We start from the raw sequence: 23,530 nt of genomic DNA, 5'->3' as shown, positions 1-23,530 counted from the left end.
TCCCAGCAGGAAAACAAGCAGCGGCATCAATGGGAAAGGTCTCCGCATGTTCAGCGCTGCGTTCGCCCCGCGGTGCCCAGTCAAATGGAGCATCGTGCGCGGATGTCGCATGATCAAATAACATATGTAAGCGGACGTCATGCAATGAAATGAAAGGGGGGAAAACGGAACCACTATTGATTCTCACAAGTAGAAGATAACGCTACGGCCGACACACTCGGAGCGACAACCCGTCTCATGATCCCGGACGTGCCCTGGAATCTGCTTCCTGCGCCGCTAAGGCGGAGCTATTTCAGCACGCTGGGTATTTATTGGGCTCCCGTCTCTTCGGTACAGAGATGCTTTGAAGATAACATCCATAGAGATACACAAAACTGCCCTGCCCCGCACAACTCCACTAATGGAAAGCATATCGCCAACACAGGACCGCGGGAGGAACCACAACGGTGGGCTTCCAACAACTGCTGGAAAACATCACCCATACTTCAGACCTCCTGCCTGGCGAACTTCTCCATTTATTACTAACCGAGCATTTCTGAACGCGCGCTTGTGGAGAGTAACAGCAATTACTGGTCTCATGCTGCAGGTATCAGTAGAATATACCTGATGGATACTTGTCTTATTTACGTGAAATCCTCCACTCAACTGTCAGGTTGAAAAGCAAAACCGCAGTCACTCTAAAGCAGTGGTTCTCAACCTTCTGGCCCTTTCAATACAGTTCCTCATGTTGTGACCCAACCATAAAATTATTTTCGTTGCTACTTCATAACTGTAATGTTGCTACTGCTATGAATCGTAATGTAAACATCTGATATGCAGGATGGTCTTAGGCGACCCCTGTGAAAGGGTCGTTCGACCGCCAAAGGGGTTGCGACCCACAGGTTGAGAACCGCTGCGCTAAAGCCTCTGGACATGGAACGCGGGGACAGTGAAGACCTCGCCTCCCTCCAGTTCCTGATCTCCGGGCTGGCTACTGCATTTACATACAGGTTAACACAGAGGAACAGTGAGGACAAGGGCACGCGAGCTTCTGAAAGGAGGCTCCTTGCAAATACTCGGAGGCTAGAAATTAGGGCAAACTTATTTTTTCTCTAATTTTTCATTGAAACTAAGAGAGGGACAGAAATGGCCCTAGACTTGGGAGCAATGATCTAGAAAGAGAGGGCCTGGCATCCCGATAAGGAAATTGAGTAGGCGGGCTGAGGAGCACTGCCGATGACCTCATTCTGGAAAGACCAGGGCAGTGGTTCTCAACCTTGGCTGCACGTTAGAATCACCTGGGAATCTTTTTAAAATCCTGATTTCTGGGCCGCATCCTCCGGAAATTCTGTTTCTTTGTGATGGGGTGGGGCCACAACATTAGTAACAAAGAAACAGAATTTCCGGAGGATGGGACCCAGAAATCAGGATTTTAAAAAGATTCCCAGGTGATTCTAATGTGCAGCCAAGGTGGAGAACCACTGGGCTAGGGCAATGGACAGGCCCCGACCCCACAACGGGCCCAGCGTGTGATCAGCTCAGAGAAGGAACAGCTGTCACCTCCGCGTAGCTCTGTCAGGCAGAGGCTGATATTCGCGCGCGTGGACGGAGGACGAGACAGACAAACCAAAGGACACCAGGACGGGCCTCATCCGTGTGTGGGCCACTAACCACCCACAGCCCAGTCCACGAGAGGATGACGGCAAAGGCCACGAGATGAAGGCTAAATTGAACCAACTGTTCTCTCTGGCCCCTCAGGAAACAATCAGCAGACAGAGATCCATGTTAGAAAACTCGACCTCCCTGAGATGTGTCAGCAAAAGGTGGGACCGTCAGACCTGTGAACGACCTTAACGGCACTATGGTTACACATCTGTAAAAGTCAGCCATATACGGACAATCTTTAGGAACTCTTAAAAATAAATAAATAAGTAAATAAATAAATAAGTAAAGAAAGAAGGAAGAGGGCAGGAAGACAAGCCAATTCCGTCCTTCATTATCACTTCCTCCCATCTGTCTGATCATAGAGCGCAAGCTAGAGCATGTCAACCGCTCTCAGCCAAATGCTGAGTTGCCATGGCCGGCCCAGGACACGTTTTAGTTCCTGGAGATGCTGGCTGGTGACGATGGCCGGGGAGAGAACGGGAAGGCAGACAGGGCCTCGCCAACGTCCATCCCCAACAAAGCGGAGACAGCACCTTTGTTATAAACAATCTCCACTCATTTCTGTCTGCTCTTCTCTGAACAGACGCAACTTTGACCATGGACATGTCTGAAGGCAGTTGTTCTGGATACTGTCAGGAAAAATTTAAAAATATGATAAAGAACAATATTGAAAAGTAAGCTACTCACCGATGCCAATGAAAGCGGCCTGGTACCCCTCTGCTTTCAGAGTGTGCAGAGTCATGTCATTCACGGAAAGGCTCCTGCCACAAACTATCTGTAAGAAACAAGATGTGAATAATGACACTTGGAATTTTGATTAATGAAATACTTTAAAATTTTATTTTCATTGATTTCTGAGAGGAAGGGAGAGGGAGAGAGAGAGAGAAACATCCATGGTGAGAGAGAATCATGGATCAGCTGCCTCCTGCACGCCCCACACTGGGGATCAAGCCCGCAACTCGGGCCTGTACCCTGACTGGGAATCAAACCGGTGACCTCCTGGTTCCTAGGTCGACTCTCAACCACTGGGCCACACCAGACGGGCTGATTAATAAAATCTTGATCTTCAACATCAAAAAGAACAAGAACTGGAGATTATATATATATATATATTTCCAAACGTATGGAAATATGTTTGTCTGTTAGAAGTGGAACACTAACACGTTTTACTTAAGGGCTAAATGCATTTCTTTTGCCTTTTAATAAAAGTAGCAAAGATAAAAGCGAGTGTATGTAAAGCCAAGTGGGTAAACTTTCATAGCTTAATTAATATGTTCAAAGCACTACGTGGGGGCACTTTCGATGATAAAATGACAAACGAGACAGCTTCTGCCTCAGTGTGTAGTTAAGAACCGTGCAGAAGATGCACATAAACCAACACAACATAAACCAGTGGGACCAGCCCCGGTCTGCGGGCGCTGGGAGGATGGAGAGATTCCTTCTGGCGAAGGTCAGAGAGACGAGAATCGAGAGGCGGTAGGACTTCATTGGGACCTTTTTAGAGAAGGGCTGGAAGCTCGACAGGGAGCTCTGTGCAGGGAGGATGAGGAAAGGCAGGAGGCAGAGGGGCATCACCCCTATTAAAAGCCACAATCGTTTGCTCAGTTCCCAGGCAGGAGCCAATTTTCAGAACGGGAACCTGCCGACGGCAGAGGTGGCCGGGTCCAAGGTGAAGGACCCTGCACGTAACCACCGCAGTGACTGCCCCCGCCCTTCTCCACGGGGAGCTGTGGCCGCTCGCCAAGGTGACTGTTTCAAGGACCTCAGACACAGACTTGTCATTGACACCTGAAGACAGACGGGGACCTGCAGGGACCAGGCAGGAAATGGAGCCTGGCGAACGTCTAGCTCCATGAGATCACAGATCCAGTGTGAGCCTCTTCCCCGGGCCTCAACTGTAACATCCAAACGTTGTACTTGTCCGGGGAAGTCACCCCCACATGAAGGCAGGAGGGCGGGGGGAAGAGATTAACCAAAGGACTTACATTCATATACGCATAACCCATGGGCACACGCGGTAGTGCGTTGGAATGGAACTCTAAACGGCAGACACTGCCCTGGCCGGTCTGGCTCAGTGGATAGAACGTCAGCCTGCAGACCAAAAGGTCCCGGGTTCAATTCCGGTCAAGGGCACATACCTCGGTTGCAGGCTCCTCCCCAGCCTGGGCCATGGTTGGGGCATGTGCAGGAGGCAACCAATCGATGTGTTTCTTTCACATCGATGTTTCTGCCTTTCCCTCTCTCTTCCACTCTCCCTAAAAATTAATGGAAAAATATCCTCGGGTGAGGATTAACCAAAAAAATAAAATAAAATGGCCGACATAAAAATCATTGCTGGGCTGCTACTCTGAAATCCTATCATTAGTGGTTAAACAGATACTACGTCAGGAAAATCCCCTGGTGGGCACGCTGATCACGGTTTTGTTCCGTGAGTCCCTGCACTCTTCTATTTGTAATGTTCTGCCATCGGGATATTCATAGATGTGGATTCTAGACTATAGCATAGCTTCCTCAGATGGCTTTAGGGACACATGACTGGGCAAACACCTGAGCCAAATTCAGAATAAGATTCCTTCCACTTCATTGTCGGCATAAGAGTTATTGCTAATCCAATATACGGGCTGCATAGAATAAGGCCTGAGGCAAAGCTCCATCTACTCTCCACTTTGGACTTGAGGACAACTTCCTTTATCCGCCCATAAAAGACATTCACATTGAGAATAATATTATAGGGGGTGGGAGAGATGAGCCTGGGAGCTCAGATGCGTATGTGCATAGACCCTGGACACAGACAATAGTGGGGTGAAGGCTGGGGAGACGTGGGTGGGGGGTGGCGGGGGTCAATGGGGAAAAAGGGGGGCATCTGTAATACTTTCAACAATGAAGATACATTTTTTGAAAAGAGTAATATTTATCAAGTAGGATGAAGGTTTACAACTGCTTTTGGAGGGGAATTCTGTGTGTAAATGGGCTGTGTGATGCCCCATAAACACACACAGGAAACAAGTGCACATGTTCTCCACACGCCTCTGATAGGAGGTCTGGCTAAAGAGATAAAGTATTTCCAGAATCTCTGAGACAGGAGATCAGCCGGAAGAGTTTTTAAAACATTTAGCTGTCTTTAGAAACACCAATTATTTTGTCAACGATTGCTGCACGTTCCTCTCCTTCCCGTGCAGATATTGATAAGACGTTATGAGTTCCCAATAGCATCCTATTGTAATGGAAATGCTTGCTTCCGGCAACGGTAATGGAAAACAAGACAACGAAGAGAGCTCATCCAGAAAGAGACCTGGTAGGTATTTCTACTCAAATCATGCAGCAGAGGAAGCGCCTCGAAATGACAAATTAAGTTAAATCAAAACAGAATGCTCTCACCCTATTCTGAGAAATGGCCACTATACATGTTTTAAACGTATTTCGAAAAATGCAAGAGCTTTATGCAGATTTACATTTTTAGCTTTAAAAATTAAAGCCATTAGAAATATTATAAACACTAGGAGACAAAAAAATGTTCCCATCCCACCCATTCTGAATTGCAAGACCAACAAAAGAGCATTTAGTCTAAAAGATGAGTAACATCGTCTGGCACAAATATCACAAGAGACTTTATTAAGTCCACCTGAAATTAAAAATGATTTGCCATGTCTTACATTAAATTTGTTATGATAAAAGTCAAGAGATGTTATAAAAATATAACAGCTAAGAAGAGGCTAATTCTTCTCAAGAAAAAAAGTAGTTTTATTTTATTAGAAATGGTCTTTTGATGAGAAATCACTTGAGAGTGTACTTGATAAATTAGAAATTGCATATCTTGCTGATCATGTAAAGTAAAAAAAATAAAAATTTGAATGTTATCATAAGAATGCAGAAGCAAGGAAAAATATTACCCTAAACAACTCCGTGTTAAAGGGAAAAACAAAACCACAATCGCTCAAGGAAAAGAATCATAACAGTAAGAGGAACACATGGATGCCCAGAAGGGTCTCCTCGGACAGAAATGAATAATTTGAAATGGTTTTGTTATTCAACCTAGAAAAACTAAAAAGTACATAACTCAAGGCTAAAAAAGGAAGAGGAGTTCCTAAAGCTCCATTTTAAGCCTATAATGTGTTAACTTTCTGACCATCTCTAAAGGAACACCACAATATTTATTCCACAAAACAATGAGAAAGACAAAGCTGTTCCCCACGGATCTCCTGCTCCTGTTGAGAAAGCGTGATCACATGGGCACGCCTGGCATGATGCAGAGAATAAATAAAACGAGCCTCGGTAAGAAATGATGTTCCTTATTGTGAAATACGAATGTTTGAGAGCATGGAAGTTGCATGAAAAACAGAAAGCAGATAAACAAAACAAGAGCGCGATGAAAGAAGCCAAACCCTTCCATCCTCCACACTGAACCCCTAAAGCAATGTAGGGATCTGAGTCTCACAGACAATTAATCACGTGCGGGCGTGCCAGATGAGCGCTATCGATCGCCCTTTCCAGGCTGGTGGCCTTCAGACAGGCAGACAGACAAATGCCCTGAGCAAGGAGAGATCCTGCTGCCGCCGCCGGAGCCGCTTTTAATTGTTCTGCCCACAATGTGTGGCATTTTGCTGCTCAGCGCAGCTGCGAGCCCACGCCTTCCTCTCTGAACAACAGCCAGGTGTTGTCTTTCATTTACCTTCACACCAAGGTCCTTCATCAGCTCAACCTCGAAGTTCACGACGTCATAGGGCAGCCGGAACTGAGGGATCTCAGAAGTGCTGGACGAGAAAGAGAAAAAGAAAAAGAAGCACCTGTTAATGCAATCTGTCTTTCTGACCAATATTAAGGGGACGAGAAAGAGAAAAAGAAAAAGAAGCACCTGTTAAAAATCATCAACCTTAAAAATGCAACATGTCTTTTTGACCAATATTAAGAGACTAACTGTCTCTTCGAAGGGTGTTTGCATTTCACAGAACATGAGACCAGTGGGGGCATCCACATTTTTATATACAGGATAAAATATTATAGGGACTACAGTCCACATTTTTATATACAGGGTAAAATATTAAAATATTATAGGGGCTATAATAGAAAGAGCAGAAAGTGATGTGAAAAATAAATAAATGTAAACTATGGAAAAACAAATAATAAATAGACAATTGGTAAAAAGCATTTCTAAAACTATTAAGTTTATGGTCTACTAATCTATATATATAAAAGCCTAATATGCAAATTATCCCCACAGGAGTTCAACTGGGAGACACATCACTTGCTATGATGTGCGCTGACCACCACGGGGCGGTGCAGAACGAAGGAAGGCCCCGGCTGGCAGCCAGAAGGCCCCGATTGGCCCTGATTGCTGGCCAGGCCTAGGGACCCTAACCGTGCCCGAATTTCATGCACCGGGCCTCTAGTAATTATATAAGAAATTCCTAAGAAAATGCAATGTTAAATACCAATAATTAGTTGAAAGTATAGGTCATGTTTAATATCATACATATATGTACATTCATATATATTCTATAAAGATTCCTCTAGCTCAGCTGTTTTCAACACATGTGCTGCAAGCATGTTTAAAACATGTGATGCCTGACTATTTAGTTGGGGCACTGGCCTCTTTTCCCTTAACTTGCCAAATAAAAAAATGACCAACAGCCAATACAACAGCTGTCTGGTATGAATGAATCAAAATTTTACCTTTTTGGGGGGGTCAGGTTGGCAAAAAATGTATTTTTTGTTGTGCCACAGAATTGTAGAAATTAGTTTATGTGTGCCCTGAGCTAAAAGAGGTTGCAAATTGCTGTTTGAGCTTGTTCATGTTCAAATCTGTGACTCTGTACTACTGTGCCATTTAGGACATGGCAGGATTAGTTCCATGTGACCTAGAGAACATTTTTGTAGTAAACCCATCTTCTTCTCTGAAAGCAATAAGCATCCCCGAAGGACACAGTCATAAATAAGGAATGTCAGTACTGGCTTACTGTCCGCCCTTAAAACCCCCCCACAAAAACAACCACCACAACAAAAACTATTTATAAAGTATAATCATTCTATACTGTAATAATTCAGGGAATGAAAAGCTAAGCAAAATTAACTTTTCAGTGTTTTACAATAATGAACAAGCTATATGTGTCCACGAATATTTTATTTATTCATTTATGTTGTCATTTAACAAGCATGTACAGAGCACCAGGCACAGTGTTAGTGACTGGGATTTGATGGTGAATTTTACCAAATTCCCACTTTAAATAAGCTCTCGTGCTGGTGGGGAAAGTTCCAGAAACAGATAACTATAAAAGGATGTAGTCTATGTCATGAGAGAGCTACGTCCAGGCCTGATAGAGATTCAAGTGTGAGGTGAATAAGCAATTGCTGAAGATGAAGCCCCTGGGTTGCCCAAAGCCGTCTTCTGAGGCGCACACGCAGCCTTTTTCTTAGGCTTATGAACTTGATTATTCAATCAATTTCTCTACGTCAAACAATCAGCAAGGCAAGGCACCGTGCTCTGAGTGACAGAAAATCCACGGAATTAACAGTGTGAAAGCAAAGCCTTCACTAACGGTGCTGTCTGACCAGTTAGGATGCAAGACTCCAGTGAGAAGGGCTTTGGGTCTCAGTCAGGGATAAGAATCTCAAGCTGACCTGGGAACTCGGTCCACCTGGGCCCTCGCATGCCCTCACAATGCTCTGGATATCTATCAGAACATTCCACCCCCAGATCCCTGGTTGAAATAGGGTTATCTTCAGGTGAAGGCAGGTGAGAAGAAGCAGACACATTCTGAAAAGCTCCTGCCCCCTCTTCTCTGCCTAGAAGCAGGACAGACATTCGCACAGGTGCGTCTCCCTTTCCGAGCCAGGAAGGGCAGAAGTCTGAATCACCGAGAGACAAGTCTGGGCGTGGATCTGCACAGGGGGCACCTAGAGCAGTGATGGCGAACCTCTGACACGTGTGTCAGAGGTGACACGCGAACTCATTTTTTTGGGTTGATTTTTCTTTGTGAAATGGCATTTAAATATATAAAATAAATATCAAAAATATAAGTCTTTGTTTTACTATGGTTGCAAATATCAAAAAATTTCTATATGTGACACAGCACCAGAGTTAAGTTAGGGTTTTTCAAAATGCTGACACGCCGAGCTCAAAAGGTTCGCCATCACTGCCCTAGAAAGATCTACACCACAAACCTCAATGACCCTGGTCTCCCAGGAGCTTCCCTCTTTCAGCCACTTTCCCACAGGATGCCACCCCCCAAACACCCTTCCGTCTGGTCTGGTCACTTCTTCACTGACTCACTGTTTTTTGTAAACAAGCTACACAAGCCTCAAGTTCTGACACCCTTCCTTCCTATGAGGGACTCACCACTGAGTTCTCCCACCTGCATGCCCGATACAGGTGTCGATAAACTCAGTTCACTTCACAGGCCCAGCCACGAAACCTAAGAGGCTAGAGGGTACTTGTTCTTCCCTGTGTCTTCAAGGGCTAAGCAAAAGGGTTTTCAAACAATGTGGATTGCATGTGGACACCAACAGGTAGCCTGTCTTATTTTGTTGTTGTTGTTAATCCTCACCCAATGATATTTTTCCATTGATTTTTAGAGAGAATGGAAGGGAGGAGGAAGGACAGAGAGAGAGAAACATCAATGTGAGAGACACACACTGATTGGTTGCCTCCCGCAGGTGCCCTGACCCAGGGCCAGGGTTCAAGCCTGCAACCGAGACATGTGCCCTTGACTGGAATTGAACCTGGGCCCTCTCAGCCTGATAGATGATTTCTCATCACAATATTTTAGTTTGTTTTAAAACTATATATTTGTGTCTAGAGCTTTAAAATATAAAAATATATTTTGGAGATTTGAGGCAATAATGTTGAAAATGGTCAAATTGCATGATGGTTAGGATTATTTGCTATTGGGTATTTTTCTACTCTTACGGGCACCCTGCAGTTTAGAATGATGGACTGTCATCGATTTGAGTCTGAACAACTTAAAAATGTGCACTTTTCTAAGTATGTTTTGTGAATAGTAGTCGTATAAAGTAATGACACTATCATTTGCGGGGCCCGAGATGATGCTCTATCCACTGAGCCAAACCGGCCAGGGCCAGATACCCTGTCTTGAAAGGCATGGAGCGATATGGAAATGAATGGAAATTGCAGTCTGAGGAAGATCCATCGATTCGGGACAGCTAAGCAAAAACAAGGGGCTGTGAATAAAGAATTCCAGCCAAATAAAGCAGCCACGGCCGGCAAGGTGAGGCTCCACGCACAGGCAGGTACACTGCGAGGCTGACACAGCCTCACCAGGGATTTGTATGGGATCTCGGTAGAAGTATCTATCTACCTACTAGTATATAAAAGCCTAATATGCTAATTGTCCCTGCAGGAGTTCAACTGGGAGACCAATTGCTTGCTATGACATGCGCTGACCACCAGAGGGCGGCGTGGAACAAAGGAAGGCCCCAATCGGCCCTGATCATCAGGCAGTCCTAGGGACCCTACCTGTGCATGAATTCATGCACCGGGTCTCTAGTTTGGTATAAAAGGAAAAAAACGGTTCTGCAAAAGGAAGCAGACAACAAGGAAGGAGGACATACCCACTGAGTGGGAGGAAACCTGAGCAAGCAGAAAGTATAATTCTTTCTTTAAAAAATATTTTAATTGATTTCAGAGAGGAAGAGAGAGGGACAGAGATAGAAACATCAATGGTGAGAGAGAAACACTGATTGGCTGCCTCCTGCACGCCCCACACTGGGAATCAAGCCCGCAACCCGGGCCTGTGCCCTGAACAGAAATCGAACCGTGACCTCCTGGTTCCTAGGTCGATGCTCAACCACTGAGCCACGCCGGCCGGGCACAAAGTATAATTCTGAGAACTGAAGGAGGCATGCAAGCAAGTTAGATGCTGGCCCCTCCCATGGTCCACAGCTCGGCAGCCAGCACTGAGCACAGGGCTCAGCACGTGCGTGAAATGAATCAATGTGTGAGGATCGCCCTGCCGGCGTCTCCTGGGTCAGTAAGCGGAAGGGGAGGTACTACAAGGAGGTGGTTGGATCTGGCACTGACCACACAGGCATTCACTTTTATGAGTAAAAGACAACACCAGGGAGTGCACACAGGCATGAACCCTGAGAGCCTGCTGACGCCACCTGTATCTTTGTCAGGACAACATCAAGTCCTCGGCCCTTTTTTAAGTCCCCATGATAACACACATCCTGGGGAGAAAGGGGAAGAGAAGCCGCAGTTGGAGGAAAGCCACTCTCCTGACAGGGTGCGCATTGGCTGTGGCATCACAGACAAGCAGCTGGTTGTGTTGCCCTGGGTCTCCTTCACCAGCTCGAGTGATTTCCTACAAGGTAGTTGGGATCTCAATTTACCGGGGAGAAAAGCATCTATTTGGATGAAAAGGAAAAGGAAAGATAAGACCTGACATCCCCTCTTTAAGCAATTGATTTCAAATACGAAGCTAATCAAATCTTTTTTAGCCACTTTGAAGGGGCGAGAGGATGAAAGACATCTGTAAGTGAGAAAATAAATGAAGGGGAACGTGTGGGCTGTCACCGGGCTGACTTCCAGCATCGGCGGTGATAATCCCGTAAGAGTGACCACCCTCGGAGGGTCCAAAGGAGGGCCATTCAGCACTTCACACCGTACCCAGCTCCCGGGAAGATTCAAAGGGAAAGGGAAGAAAATAAATCAAGAAAGAATTTTTAAAAAATAACATGTTTGGTCATGAATCCAGGAAAATCTGTCCCACTCGACAATGTTCAGCAAATCTATGGAAACACAAGTTTAGTGTCAACTTCTATGATGTTCTAGACCTGTCTCGCCTGCATTTGAGCTCAAAGAGAGAGAGAGAGAGATGCTAACACCCATGATAATCTACCAAAATTGTCAACACAGAATAATTCACAAACTGGGCTTGTTCCATGTTAGGCTCGTGCAAATGCAATTAAGGGCAAAAAGATTTTCCTAGTCTACTAGGGTACACAACACTTACGTTCATATTTTTTAAATTAGCTCATGTATTCATTGATGTGTATAATTGAAAAAAAGTACAATGCTTACATATCTGGCTAATACACTATGTTTCTCTTAATTAATAAAGCTGCAGTAAAATGCCATTATAAGAGATAGTCTAATGCATTCTGGCAAAATAATATATTGGGTATTTTACTTTCCAGGATATAAAGAAGTTTGTAAAATATGTGTAATCCCTTAAAACTCATAGTGGCGAAACGTCTCTATACGAAAATAATTATTTCTTGGCAATCCGGTTATTTTTTCTTCGGCTCATGCTCCTTACCTACTTTTACTGGTCTTCCTATTATGTAATATTTTTTCCTGATGATTCAGTCAAATAGTTTTACATTAATGCAAGTTTATCTTTGTTTTGGCATATTATTATTTGAGCAATATTGAGATTTATACATTTGCTGACACATATTTTTTTGCTGTCATAAAACATAAAAAAACATAAGCGCACATTGTAGCCATAGCTTGATTAAATTAATTCTTTGTAATTATTAAATATGAAAAATATATTGTTTAAAAAAATAGTTCAGTAGCCATCAAAACTTAAGTGCTAAGTATAGCAACAGATATGCAAAATGGCTTTACATTACAATCCATGATTTTCTGAAGCAAGATGAGATATTTAGGGAAAATAACCATAAATTGAGTCATATTATTAACTTACCGCCCAAATACTTTCTCACTTTTACACCAAATATTTTAAGCAATATTCACTTCCTACTTATAATCAAGTTTTCTTCTTTATGATCATAAATGCAATCTCCCTCCACTCCAGAGCTCCGTGTATTTTAAATAACGGAAACTCCATCCAATTTCCAGGCTCGGCTCGAATATCTGAAAGCCACTGATACAAATGAACGTTTTCCATTTCCATGTATTCCTCTTCATGGAAATAAAAGACCACGTGACTGAATCTTGATAACACAATAATCATACTGGTTACTATCAAACACTATTTTTTATATTTATGGCATTTATGAGATCAACTGCGTGGATGTACATGAAAATGAGACATTTTTAGTAGACTCCAGCCTAATCAAATGCAAAACGTAGGAGACTAAACTGAAAATATGTGAGCAGGACAATGTGTCCGCTACTCCACAAAACGAACCGCCCAATGGTCCATGGAGCTGGGCTTTCCCGTCTCCACTGTCTGTGAGTTCCAGACCTACCTCCACTAGAGGACAGACTCACAGGGATGATGTAAGTTTTCATATGATTGCTTCCTCTACCCATAACATATTTTACTGAGATTTCTCTTAAATTCACAGAATGAGACAGAGGAATGTTAAAGTAAATATTGCCTAAAGCCAACTGCAAATTCAAACTGAATAACAAAATCAAAATGTGAGCATTTGGAAAAAGCACATTTAAAATACCATCTGTGTGCCTGGAGTTTGATTATAATTATGAACCAACAATATTCATAACTGGTTTACCCCCGGATAGCTGATACTACAAATGCAGGCCTTACCTTAAACCGCCAACGTATTCTTGTTTTTCAAATATAGTGATGTCAGAGTAGCCCAGTCGAGCCAAGAAGGAAGCACAACTTATACTTGCAGGGCCGGCACCAAGAAGAGCGATCTTTGCCGAATAGGCTTCAGGCATCTCCTCTGGGGGAGGCAGAGACGGGTCCCTGATTTGGGGGATGTTCATTGCTTTGAACACCTAGGGAGAAACCAGTTGCCATCATTACCGTTTTTAATCAAACAATCACATCCTCAAGCACTGTTTTAATGTTCCAAATGTATGTGTATCTTTATTTCTTTCATACTAGAGGCCTGGTGCAGGAATTCATGCCAGGCTGGGGTCCCTAGGCCTGGCCAGCGATCAGGGCCTTCTGGGGGGGGGGAGGGTTATAGGCGGGGAGGGACCACAGGAGGTTGGCTGGCTGGGGGGAGGGATGGGGCATGGGAGGTTGGCCGCCAGCTCCCAAGGAGGGAGCTGGCCCTCGGCCCCCCTGGGAAACGAGAGGTCTGCCACCACTCACCCCCAGATCCCTGTCCCAGCCCGGAGCCCGAAGGGCCTGGTGGGGTCGGGAGAGGAGGCGACGATCACCGGGCCGGGCGCAGAAGGAATGGGTGCCGGACACTAAAGCCGCGTCAGTGCCCCTGCCACCGCACGGTTCCCCAGCTCCCCTGCTCCTCCTTCCCTCTCATAACGACTGACCGACCTGTCATTCCAATCGTCCGGTCGTTTGGTGCCCGAAGGCCCTGGTGGGGTCGGGAGAGGAGGCGACGATCACCAGGCCGGGCGCAGAAGGAATGGGTGCCGGACGCTGAAGCGGCGTCAGTACCCCGCCACCACACGGTTCCCCAGCTCCCCTGCTTCTCCTTCCCTCTCATAACGACTGATCGACCTGTCATTCCAATCGCCCGGTCGTTTGGTCGTAACAGTCGCTTAGGCTTTTATATATATATATTTATATATATAGAGAGAGATGTTTTTATTGATCTCAGAGAGGAAAGGAGAGGAAGAGATAGAAATATCCATGATGAGAGAGAATCATGGATCGGCTGCCTCCTGCATGCCCCACACTGGGGATGGAGCCTGCAACCCGGCATGTGCCCTGACCGGGAATCAAACCCTGACCTCCTGGTTCACAGGTCGACACTGAACCCCCGAGCCCCGCAGGCCAGGTGCATTTGCGTTTTTAATAGAAACAGGCAGCGCATTTTCTTAGAAGTTGTATTGGCCCAACGAGGTGACAAGTTGGGTCGGACGGCCCCCGCCCCCGGCTGTGATGCCGAGCCCAGCAGAGAGAGGCCTGAGTCCTCTCCTCACCGCTGAATACTTCCATCCCATTTCTGGCCGCAAATGGTTCCTATCTCCCTTTTGACTTCAGCTATTAATTTTTATTGTGGACTTATTATATTTCTCTTATCATTACACTTGGGAGCCAAACAAGTGGTTTAAATCTTCACTCAGAGCCCCATGCCTCTTACATGGGATTCATACTGATACAGTGTCATCACTTTATACGACTACTATTCATAAAACAGACTTAGAAAAGTGCACATATTTTCAAGTTGCTCAGACTCAAATCGATGAGAGTCCATCATTCTAAACTGCAAGGTGCCCACAAGAGTAAAAAAAAAATGCCCAATAGCAAATAATCCTAACCATCAAGCAATCCGGGTCGATTTCAACATTATTGTCTCAAACCTCCAAAACATATCCTTATACTTTAAAGCTCTAGGTACACGTATGTAGTTTTAAAACAACCTAAAATATTGCGATGAAAATCAGCTAGCACTTCATTCAGTCCCACAGTTTGATTATCAGCCATTGTGCCAGCACTGAGTATTTTTAATAGATTTCTAAAGATTTTTTGGAGAAAAATGTCAGATATTTAGTGAAATCTATCAAGACATCACTCCTTTCTACTAATCATCGCACTAAGACCGAAAGGAGAGACACAAATCACACCTTCACAGTGATACCCCGAAGCGTAGCGTGTCACCAGGGCACTAACGTATACCTTTCATGATCATCTTTTTTCTCCCAGAAACACTCTTCTTTTTGTGTAAAATCTCTCCATACTACTGTTTTAAATAGTAGCGCGGAGAGATTTTATTCAGAGACAATGCAGATTTGGGGCAATCGGCAAGTGTGAGGTGACATTAATGGAACAACGATCCTATTTCTAAATGACCCGTGAAAGGCATTAGTGATAAATACTGGTTATCATTCATTGTCATGGCGATGCGTCTTAGTTTCTGCTACATGAGCTGATAGATCTGATCGGTCAGTTGGTCAAACTGCTTCATAAACATGCTGGACTCTTTCCTGGAGGTGCCTGTGGCCCAGCCACCCCCAAGCCAGGCCCTGGCTTCCCGCCGTAAAGCAAAACCTCCGCTGCCAGCCTCAGCAGCACTCCTGGCGCGGGCCCTTCCAAGGCCCTGGATTTCGATTTTGCAGGAGTGCGTGCTTCTCTGTAATGTTTCATAAATGAAGCACGAAGTTCACCGTCTGGGGCCCCACAAAACCTGGCACCTGGCTGTATGCACAATCAGCCTTCGACGGCCAGAAGGAAAAAGAGGACAAGCTTTTGGGGAACATGCATCCACTGAGAAACAGACTAAGGCCTCTGTGCTCATCGGACACAACCTGTGTCATTGCAGGCGCTTCCTCGCTCGGAGGCTGGTGTGCGGGGCCGAGGCGCCTGGGGCTGCGTCTCCAGGTGGAATACCGGCCCTGCAGCCAGGAGACCCGCTCACCCTGAGCTGGATAGGTGACTGTGACATTACCTGGGGCCAGTGAGTCTGGGACATCGCACAGATGGAGCACTGGCTGTGTGCTCCAGACCTGTCCTAGGAGATGCCAGCTTGTGGGAGTTAACGAACTTCGTGGGGCCTCCTGCTCCGTACACAGAAGATGGAGACAAGCGCTCACCCGCAGGTGATTCTGACTGAGGATCATCAAGTTCCACGTGCCTGCCACCCTCCAGGACAACAGGGCTGTGTTAACTGCGATTTTTTTTTTATCCTTAGTTTCTTCGTGTCCAAAATGGAAAAACAAAAAAGCACACCCGTCACCTCCTTGACGTGCCTGGAAGGGTGCTCTCCACACTGTAAAGTGAGACCTCACACAAACGCATGGCGCCCTACGCCGCTGTCATCTATCGCAGCTGCGCGTCCCCTGCCCGATCCTTTTCTTCGCACGGACGTCTAATCACCTCCGACACCAAGTGACACAAATGGATGAAGGCGGGACCCTCAGTCCAAGGGCACGATGTGAGCGCACGTCACACCACCGTGGCGGCGACATTTCAGTCGCTGGCTGGTATTATTGCGGAGGAGCTCCAACGTGCCTCAGGCCCCGTAGCTCAGCAGCTCACAGCAACACTGGGGCCTCAGCGATGCCCAATCGACGCTGGTTTCCTTCATCGAACCCTACCCAGTGGGAGCTGAGGGCACTGGTGTGCACGCCAGCCCGTCTGCCGGGATGATCTTGTTTGCTCCCGCTGCCCTGGGTTCATGATTAGCAACGTCCTCTCCAAAGTGTCTGTGTGTTTGATCATTTTATTTACAAAGCAACCCAGAGGACAAACATACAGTAGGAGCCCATCCAAGCTCACATTTCGGTGTCCGCACAGTGTTCCTGTTTGCTCTTTGATAACTGGATTCCATGTGAGGACTGCACATGTGTGTTTTTTTCTTTGTCTCCGCTTTTCTATGATGGGCGGGATGTATCACAAAAATACATTATTGGAGAGAGGACATGCAATCCTCTGCTATGTATTAGTATAGATTTTTCTATAATCTCCTCGCATATGCTTTGCAAGGCAAACGTGGAAGGCTTTTCGTGACCTCCCTGTTCCAAAAAGGTACGGTAGAAGTTTGGGGTTTTTTCCTAGTAAAATGGTCACAAAGGAACGAATAAGCATGTTCCTTCTTCACTCACAATTTGTCAAACTAATTATTGTAGCACCGAAGCAAACCATAAATGCTGGTGTCGTTTAAGTAACTGTCCGAGGTTCTTCCATGTATTCGCATGAGGCCTGGCTGTTTGAACTATAATACTGTATTTTTATTGTATTGTAAGGACTGCTTAAATGAATGTGAACCGCGTTCACTTAATAAAATATAGAAATAAACGCACATGGTCTGCAATGGTGTGTAAGCAGTGTACAATGCTGGGACAAGGGGTGGGCCATGTCAAGGGAGAAGTGATATTACAAACGCGCTGAGACATACAATTCATACAACACCTAAGAAGGACTTCTCTTCTCAGTGAGCGCCCTGAGGGGGTCTGGAATTTCATGTGTCAGTCCCATGCTCAACTATAAGTATAAAAACTAAACTAAAAGTACAGTGTCAAGAAGTAATGTCATACAAAGAGCACATTTAATGGGTATTAAAATAATCTCATAGCCCGGCCGGTGTGTCTCAGTGGTTAAGCATCGACCTATGAACCGGGGGGTCGATGGTTGGATTCCCGGTCAGGGCACACGCCTGGGTTGCGGGCTGGATCCCCTGTGTGGGGCGTGCAGGGAATTTTTTACCCAGTAATTTTGTGCAGTCTAAATGAGGATTCAATTGTATATGAATGCTGTGCAGGCCATAGTCTTGATTTCCTAAGCACAAGAAATAAGAGAGATTTCCATTCCTGTCTGCATTTTCATAAGGCATCCTGCCTCCTCCTCCTTTGGGATTTATTCTTGGTTAAAATAGACTGTAGCCCTGGCCGGTGTATCTAAATGGTTAGAGCATCAGCCTGCACTCTGAAGAATAATGGGTTAAATTCCAGGTCAAGGGCATATACCTGGGTTGTAGGTTCAAACCCAAGCCCCAGTTGGGACACATGAGGAAGGCAATCAATCGATGTGTCTCTCTCACATCAATGTTTCTCTCTCTCCCTCACTCCCTTCCACTCTCTCTAAAAATCAATGGGAAAAAAATATCCTTGGATGAGGATTAACAACAAAAAAAGAAATGCAGAGAAGAACTGATGTACCTCATCATGGATTAAACATGTCCTCCTGCTCAGTTTATCATCAATGAGCAAGCAAGATCTGAATCCAAGCTATGGTGTGTTACCATAGACAATGAATTAATTTCCCTGAGTCTTGGTTTTCTCACTTAAAAGATATAAATCCTAAGAAAACATGATGTATGATGACAACCAAATAATATGTGGAGGGGACTTAGTACCTAGTACATAATTAGTGCTCAATAAATGGTATCTATTGTTGATGTTGTAGTTATAACAATATCACTCCTGTTAGACAAAGGTAAAATATTATTTTCACACATTTTTAAGATTCAAATAAGTTAAATAATGTGTCCATAACCCTATAATAAATGGCAGGACCAACACTCAAGCATAGATACAGCATCCAGCCCCCCGCTGCATGTGCCAATATGATATACACATGTGACCCCTTGATTTAGGATTTGATTCTCAAAGGCCTAAAAGAGCCGCCCCTTCTACTTTAGGGAGCCATTATGGTTTCTCCATTTCTAATTTCACACATGTGCTTAGAAATCTGGCACTGGGCCTATAAGTTCCAATCCCTTCCCCTAATTCCTCAGAGGTCTGAAGGTGTGAATATATCTAAGAATACAACTAACTCTTCCTTTTGACAGTCACTCACCAAAATAATCTTCACCCTGTAACCAGGTGTGAACCAAGCAATCTTTAACTTCATTATTCACAAGAGTAGGCAACTGAAAAAACTCAGTGACAAAGATGAAAGGTAGAGACAACTTTATCAGCATGAGGTCATTTTTAGGAGAAGTGGCAGTGAAGTTTGGGTGAATGAAGATCTTCTCATAAGGTATAATCTCCCCTGTAAAGTCTTGCAAACTTTGAGAACCACCAAAAAAGATGACCTGGAGATCTCTAGAAAATTAAGGGGGGAAAAAGATACTATCATACATCACAAGGCTAACACCCCCCACACACACATACACACACACCCACACACACATACACACACATACACCAGACACACACACGCCACACACACACACACCCGCGCGCGCATTACACACACACCCACACACACATACACACACATACACCAGACACACACACGCCACACACACACACACCACACACGCGCGCACACACACACACATACACACACACACACACCACAAAAGGCAGCGGCCTCCGGACTCCGCTGCAGGCGTCCTCTGTGCCACTCATATTTTCCACCACACTCCCTCCACGTCGCACGCCCAGGTTCCAATGGGAAAGTGTAAGGAATGGGTTTCACCAAAAACGGCAGACTACAGAGTCGATATTTTAAAAATCACTTATTAAAAGTTACAGGAAAAACAATTTTGAAAATATCACACTATTTTAGTCTGCTCTCCTAACCTTTACTTAATTTGGTTGAAAAAAGCAGATTGAGATTTCCGGAAAGGTCACACATCAATCTGTTTTCTCAGACAACCAAGCAGGCAGCGTGTTTGCATCCTGCTCCGCTTCGGCTCAAGTGCTCACATCAACAGTCTGAAAGAACGGCAGCGTTTGCACATCCTCTTCCTGCTCCCGGGCAGGACGTTAGCACCTTGTGTGTGTTCTGCTGATCCTCACAATGCTGCTGACAGGTGGTACGTTTCAGCGAACCGCCCTTGGACTTAGAGAAGACAGAACTTTCTAGAATCACTTGCCCTAAGCGGTGAACTTCCAAGAATGGATGGAAAGCTCGCCCCCACAGTTTCCCTGGGAGATTTTTTTTAAATGGTTTCATAGACTGATTTGAAGCCATAAGTACACAAAGTATATTGAGATGAGATTGGAAAATACGTGCCTATTCTAAATGCCACGGTTCACTTAACAGGCACGGAATGCCGTCCTGATCAGTGCTGTGTCTTAAATAAATAGACTCTGCTTCGGAAAGGGCTGGTGGGACTCCCGTTAAAACCAAGTGAGCGATCTCAGAGGAATGCCTCTCTCTCTTTCTCTCTCTCTCTCTCTCTCTCTCTCTCTCTCTCTCTCGCTTTCTCCCCCGGGTCACAGGAAACCTTATGATATTATTTTCACTCCTTCTGCTTTGGAATGCGATGTTAGCTCATATACAGATCACGTGCCTTTGGCTTACTCCACCCTTGCAAGCTCGCCCTGGATTAATGAAGAGACGGTGGGTCCCCAGAGAAACCTGGGGGCGAATTCAAGGGAATCTTCTCCACCAGCGAAGGGTGCTCTGGGGTTGTGGGGACCCCGCCTCGCACTGGTCAGGTACGCCCAGTGCGATGGTGCACTCGGCGAGAAAGGAAATTAAATCCCAGAATTTATTGCAACGACTCACAACCTCCAATTGTTTCTATTTTCTCATCCCCAGGAGCCCTTCCCGGGAATTGACCTGTCAGCAGGCAGGGGGGGAATAACCCTGATTTATCACCCAAAGCCAAGTGAGACTTAAGCTGGAGGGATATGGGGGGGAGGGGGCCCTACAAGGAAAGAGGACGTTAGGTTGAAGTTGACAGAGCCGGAGAGGGAAGTCATTAATGGAAAATCCAGGGCTGACAGGCATTTACTTTGGCCTTTTAGCAAACTGGACCCCAAGGCTTACAAAATCTTCGTGGAGCCTCCGTAGCAGCTGATCCTTTAAATGATACATGGGAGCGGACCTGGCCGCTGACTCCCAAGAAACCCCAGAGAGCAGAGGGGACACCGGGGAGTCCACGTCATTTACACAGGGTTCCCGACAGAGGAAGCCATGGCCCCACCTTCCACAGTAAACAGTGAAAAATGCTTTCGCCGTCTCCTCCTTCAAACCTGTAAGTTCACAAAACCTCACCCCGATGAAGAGTCTTCAGGGCGTTTGTGGAAATTCTCTAACCTCTGGCCGTGTTATCTCAAACTGTGAAGATTAAAGGGGGCCCACGACTCAACACTCCCATGTACAGCTAATGAATACATTCTCCTTCCAGATCCTCTAATGTATGCGACTTTTAGTCAAAGTATTTTATTAACCTTCTGGGGCTGCAACTCATCTGACATATGGTTTTATGAAATTTCATGTTTTTTTTCTAGTCAAGTTGTGGGATAAAAATACTGTCGGGGGCACAACGCACAGCTTAGCTGTGTGATCACACGAACCGCTTCGGAGATCAACACGGCGCCGACGAGTGTAAAGTCACTTTCCCATTTCCACACTGTAAGAGGGACAAAGCAATGGGCACCTCTTACCTCCGTAGCGAACTGCTGCAGCCCCCCGATGTTAATGGGCCCCTCCTCGGTGGCACAGAGATTGCAGCCGCCCACACACAGGTCGGAGGTGGGGCACACCATCCCACAGGTCAGGCCAAGGGGGTTGTCCGAGAAAATCGTCTTGGCGGCTCCATAATAGTTCTGCCAAAATAAAATAAAATGTCATGACGTGCCAGCCTCCCTTCAACACTCAAATTAAGGCCTCTTCTCTGAGGTCATTGGGCTGGAGATCAAGACATAAAAGATGCAAGGCTTTCAATAATATTGCTCCCCACCAGGACCCATCAAGTAATAACCCGCAGAGGATGCAACATCCAGGAGTGTGCAGTATAGGGCATATGGATAAACCAGTGGTTCTCAACCTTCCTAATGCCCCGACCCTTTACTACAGCTCCTCATGTTGTGGTGACCCCCAATTTCATTGTTACAAATTGAACATAATGAAAGCATAGTGATTAATCACAAAAACAATATGTGATTAAAAATGTGTTTTCCGATGGTCGTAGGCCACCCCTGGGAAAGGGTCGTTCGCCCCCCAAAGGGGTCGCCACCCACAGGTTGAGAACCGCTGGGATAAATGAACAATTCATCAATTTTGGAAAACTAAACTTTAAAATGTAAGTGTTCTGTAATCATTTTCTTTACAAGGCATCTTGCTACAGCCTGCCCTAAGTTATTTTCATTTTTAACAGTGGTAAATGACGTATATACTGCTTATAAAAGCTTTAAAACCTAAATCCTTTTTTAAAATATATTTTTATTGATTTTAGGGAGGAAGGGAGAGGGAGAGAGAGAAACATCCATGATGAGAGAGAAACATTGATCGGCTGCCTCTTGCACGCCCCAGACTGGGGATTGAGCTGGCAACCCAGGCCTGTGCCCTGACCAGGAATCGAACCCTGACCTCCTGGTTCATAGGGTCAACGCTCAACCACCGAGCCACGCCGGCCGGGCAAAACCTAAATCTTAAAATTAAAAAAAAAACAACACCCAAAAACAGTGACACTGAATTAGAAGCAGCTGGGGCTCTTTCTCGTCATTTCCCCGACGTCTGCAGGGAAACTGTATGAAGAACTCTGTGCTCGGAGGCCTGGTTGCCAAGTTTGTAAGGAGGAAAATTCCGATAAACAGGGCGGGCTCCTTTTCTCAGAATTTTCCTACAAACTTTCCAACCAAGTCTCCTATGTTCCCCGACGTGGCTCAAACCAACTTTTGTAAAAATTCGGAAAAAAAAAGAACTCCGTGCTGATTGTCACCCTCTCTCACAGCCTGTTAACCAAAGGTGCGGACGACGCTCAGGACACATCCTCCTGGGCCACCTGACGAGCTCCCCTCCCCCACGCCCTCCCACATGCCTGGCTACGACCCAGCAGCTCCGAATCCCACGCATGGTATCCAGAGGCTGCTGAACCCAACTTGTCCAAAAATGGTGCAACTGTGTCTTTATTTACTCAATAAAGAACAAAAATAACAAGTTTCATATTTCGGGGCCATTTTTTCCCCTAATCAAAGAGAGATTTAGACCTGACCAGTAATCCTCAACTGTCAAGTACATGAAAAAAATAAGGATAATTTGAAAACAACTGTATCAGTCAAGAGGACCTCAGGAGACATGAGAACTGCATGTACGATGTTATTCTGGACAAAATCCTCGATCAGAAAGGGGGACTAGGTAGGAATGAGAACATCTGAAGCAACAACAGACTCAGTTAATGATAAAGCTTCATTAATTGTAACAAAGGTGCTAAAATACGAATGTTAATAGGGGAAACTGCGTGCAGATGCATATGGGAATTCTCTGCACAATCTTCACAATTTTTCTGTAAATAAAAAACTGCACTAATAATACAGTTTTAAAAAGAGATTGTAGCATGTACTTAATGCTATGAAACTCATGCATTTATTTTGCCTTTGGCTTTATCTGAAATCCTTTTAAAGGTCTTTGAAACCACACGCATGGCTCCCGTGAATAACCTCCAGCATAAATACAATTATTAGAGACTACAGACCACTGATGATGATAAACAACAATCACCTTCAGTATTTATTGACACTGGTACATTCCCAGCACTCTGCCCCGCCTTCCTATTTATTCTTTATCCCCACTCATCTTATGTAAGACGTACGGCACTCACTAAAAAAAAACAAGAAAACTTTTAGGCACAAGAAGAGACAATTAAATGCCTCACGATCTGAGAAAATAAGAGGTAA

General features: G+C 45.2%; 1 protein-coding gene and 1 long non-coding RNA gene across 2 annotated transcripts in view; both read right to left on the bottom strand.

Moving 5' to 3' along the window:
• The window catches only part of LOC102257347 (dihydropyrimidine dehydrogenase [NADP(+)]), a 251,999-nt gene that overhangs the window by 102,776 nt on the left and 125,693 nt on the right, over positions 1–23,530 (bottom strand). The window contains exons 6-9 of the mRNA XM_014549656.1: positions 21,299–21,460; positions 13,122–13,318; positions 6,314–6,395; positions 2,332–2,419 (exon numbers count right to left, since the gene is read on the bottom strand). Coding sequence (XP_014405142.1) covers positions 2,332–2,419; positions 6,314–6,395; positions 13,122–13,318; positions 21,299–21,460 — 529 coding nt within the window. The remainder of the gene's footprint in view (positions 1–2,331; positions 2,420–6,313; positions 6,396–13,121; positions 13,319–21,298; positions 21,461–23,530) is intronic.
• On the bottom strand, positions 19,400–21,292 carry LOC106728207. The gene is made up of 2 exons (XR_001364489.1): positions 21,209–21,292; positions 19,400–19,742 (listed from the first exon to the last, which is right to left on the bottom strand). It is a non-coding gene; the product is annotated as an uncharacterized LOC106728207 (long non-coding RNA).

The sequence above is a fragment of the Myotis brandtii genome, unplaced genomic scaffold (genome assembly GCF_000412655.1).
Source record: "Myotis brandtii unplaced genomic scaffold, ASM41265v1 scaffold565, whole genome shotgun sequence".
In the NCBI taxonomy this organism is placed as follows: domain Eukaryota; kingdom Metazoa; phylum Chordata; class Mammalia; order Chiroptera; family Vespertilionidae; genus Myotis; species Myotis brandtii.
Note: the sequence above shows the minus strand (reverse complement) of the source record. Positions and strands in the feature narration are given on the sequence as shown.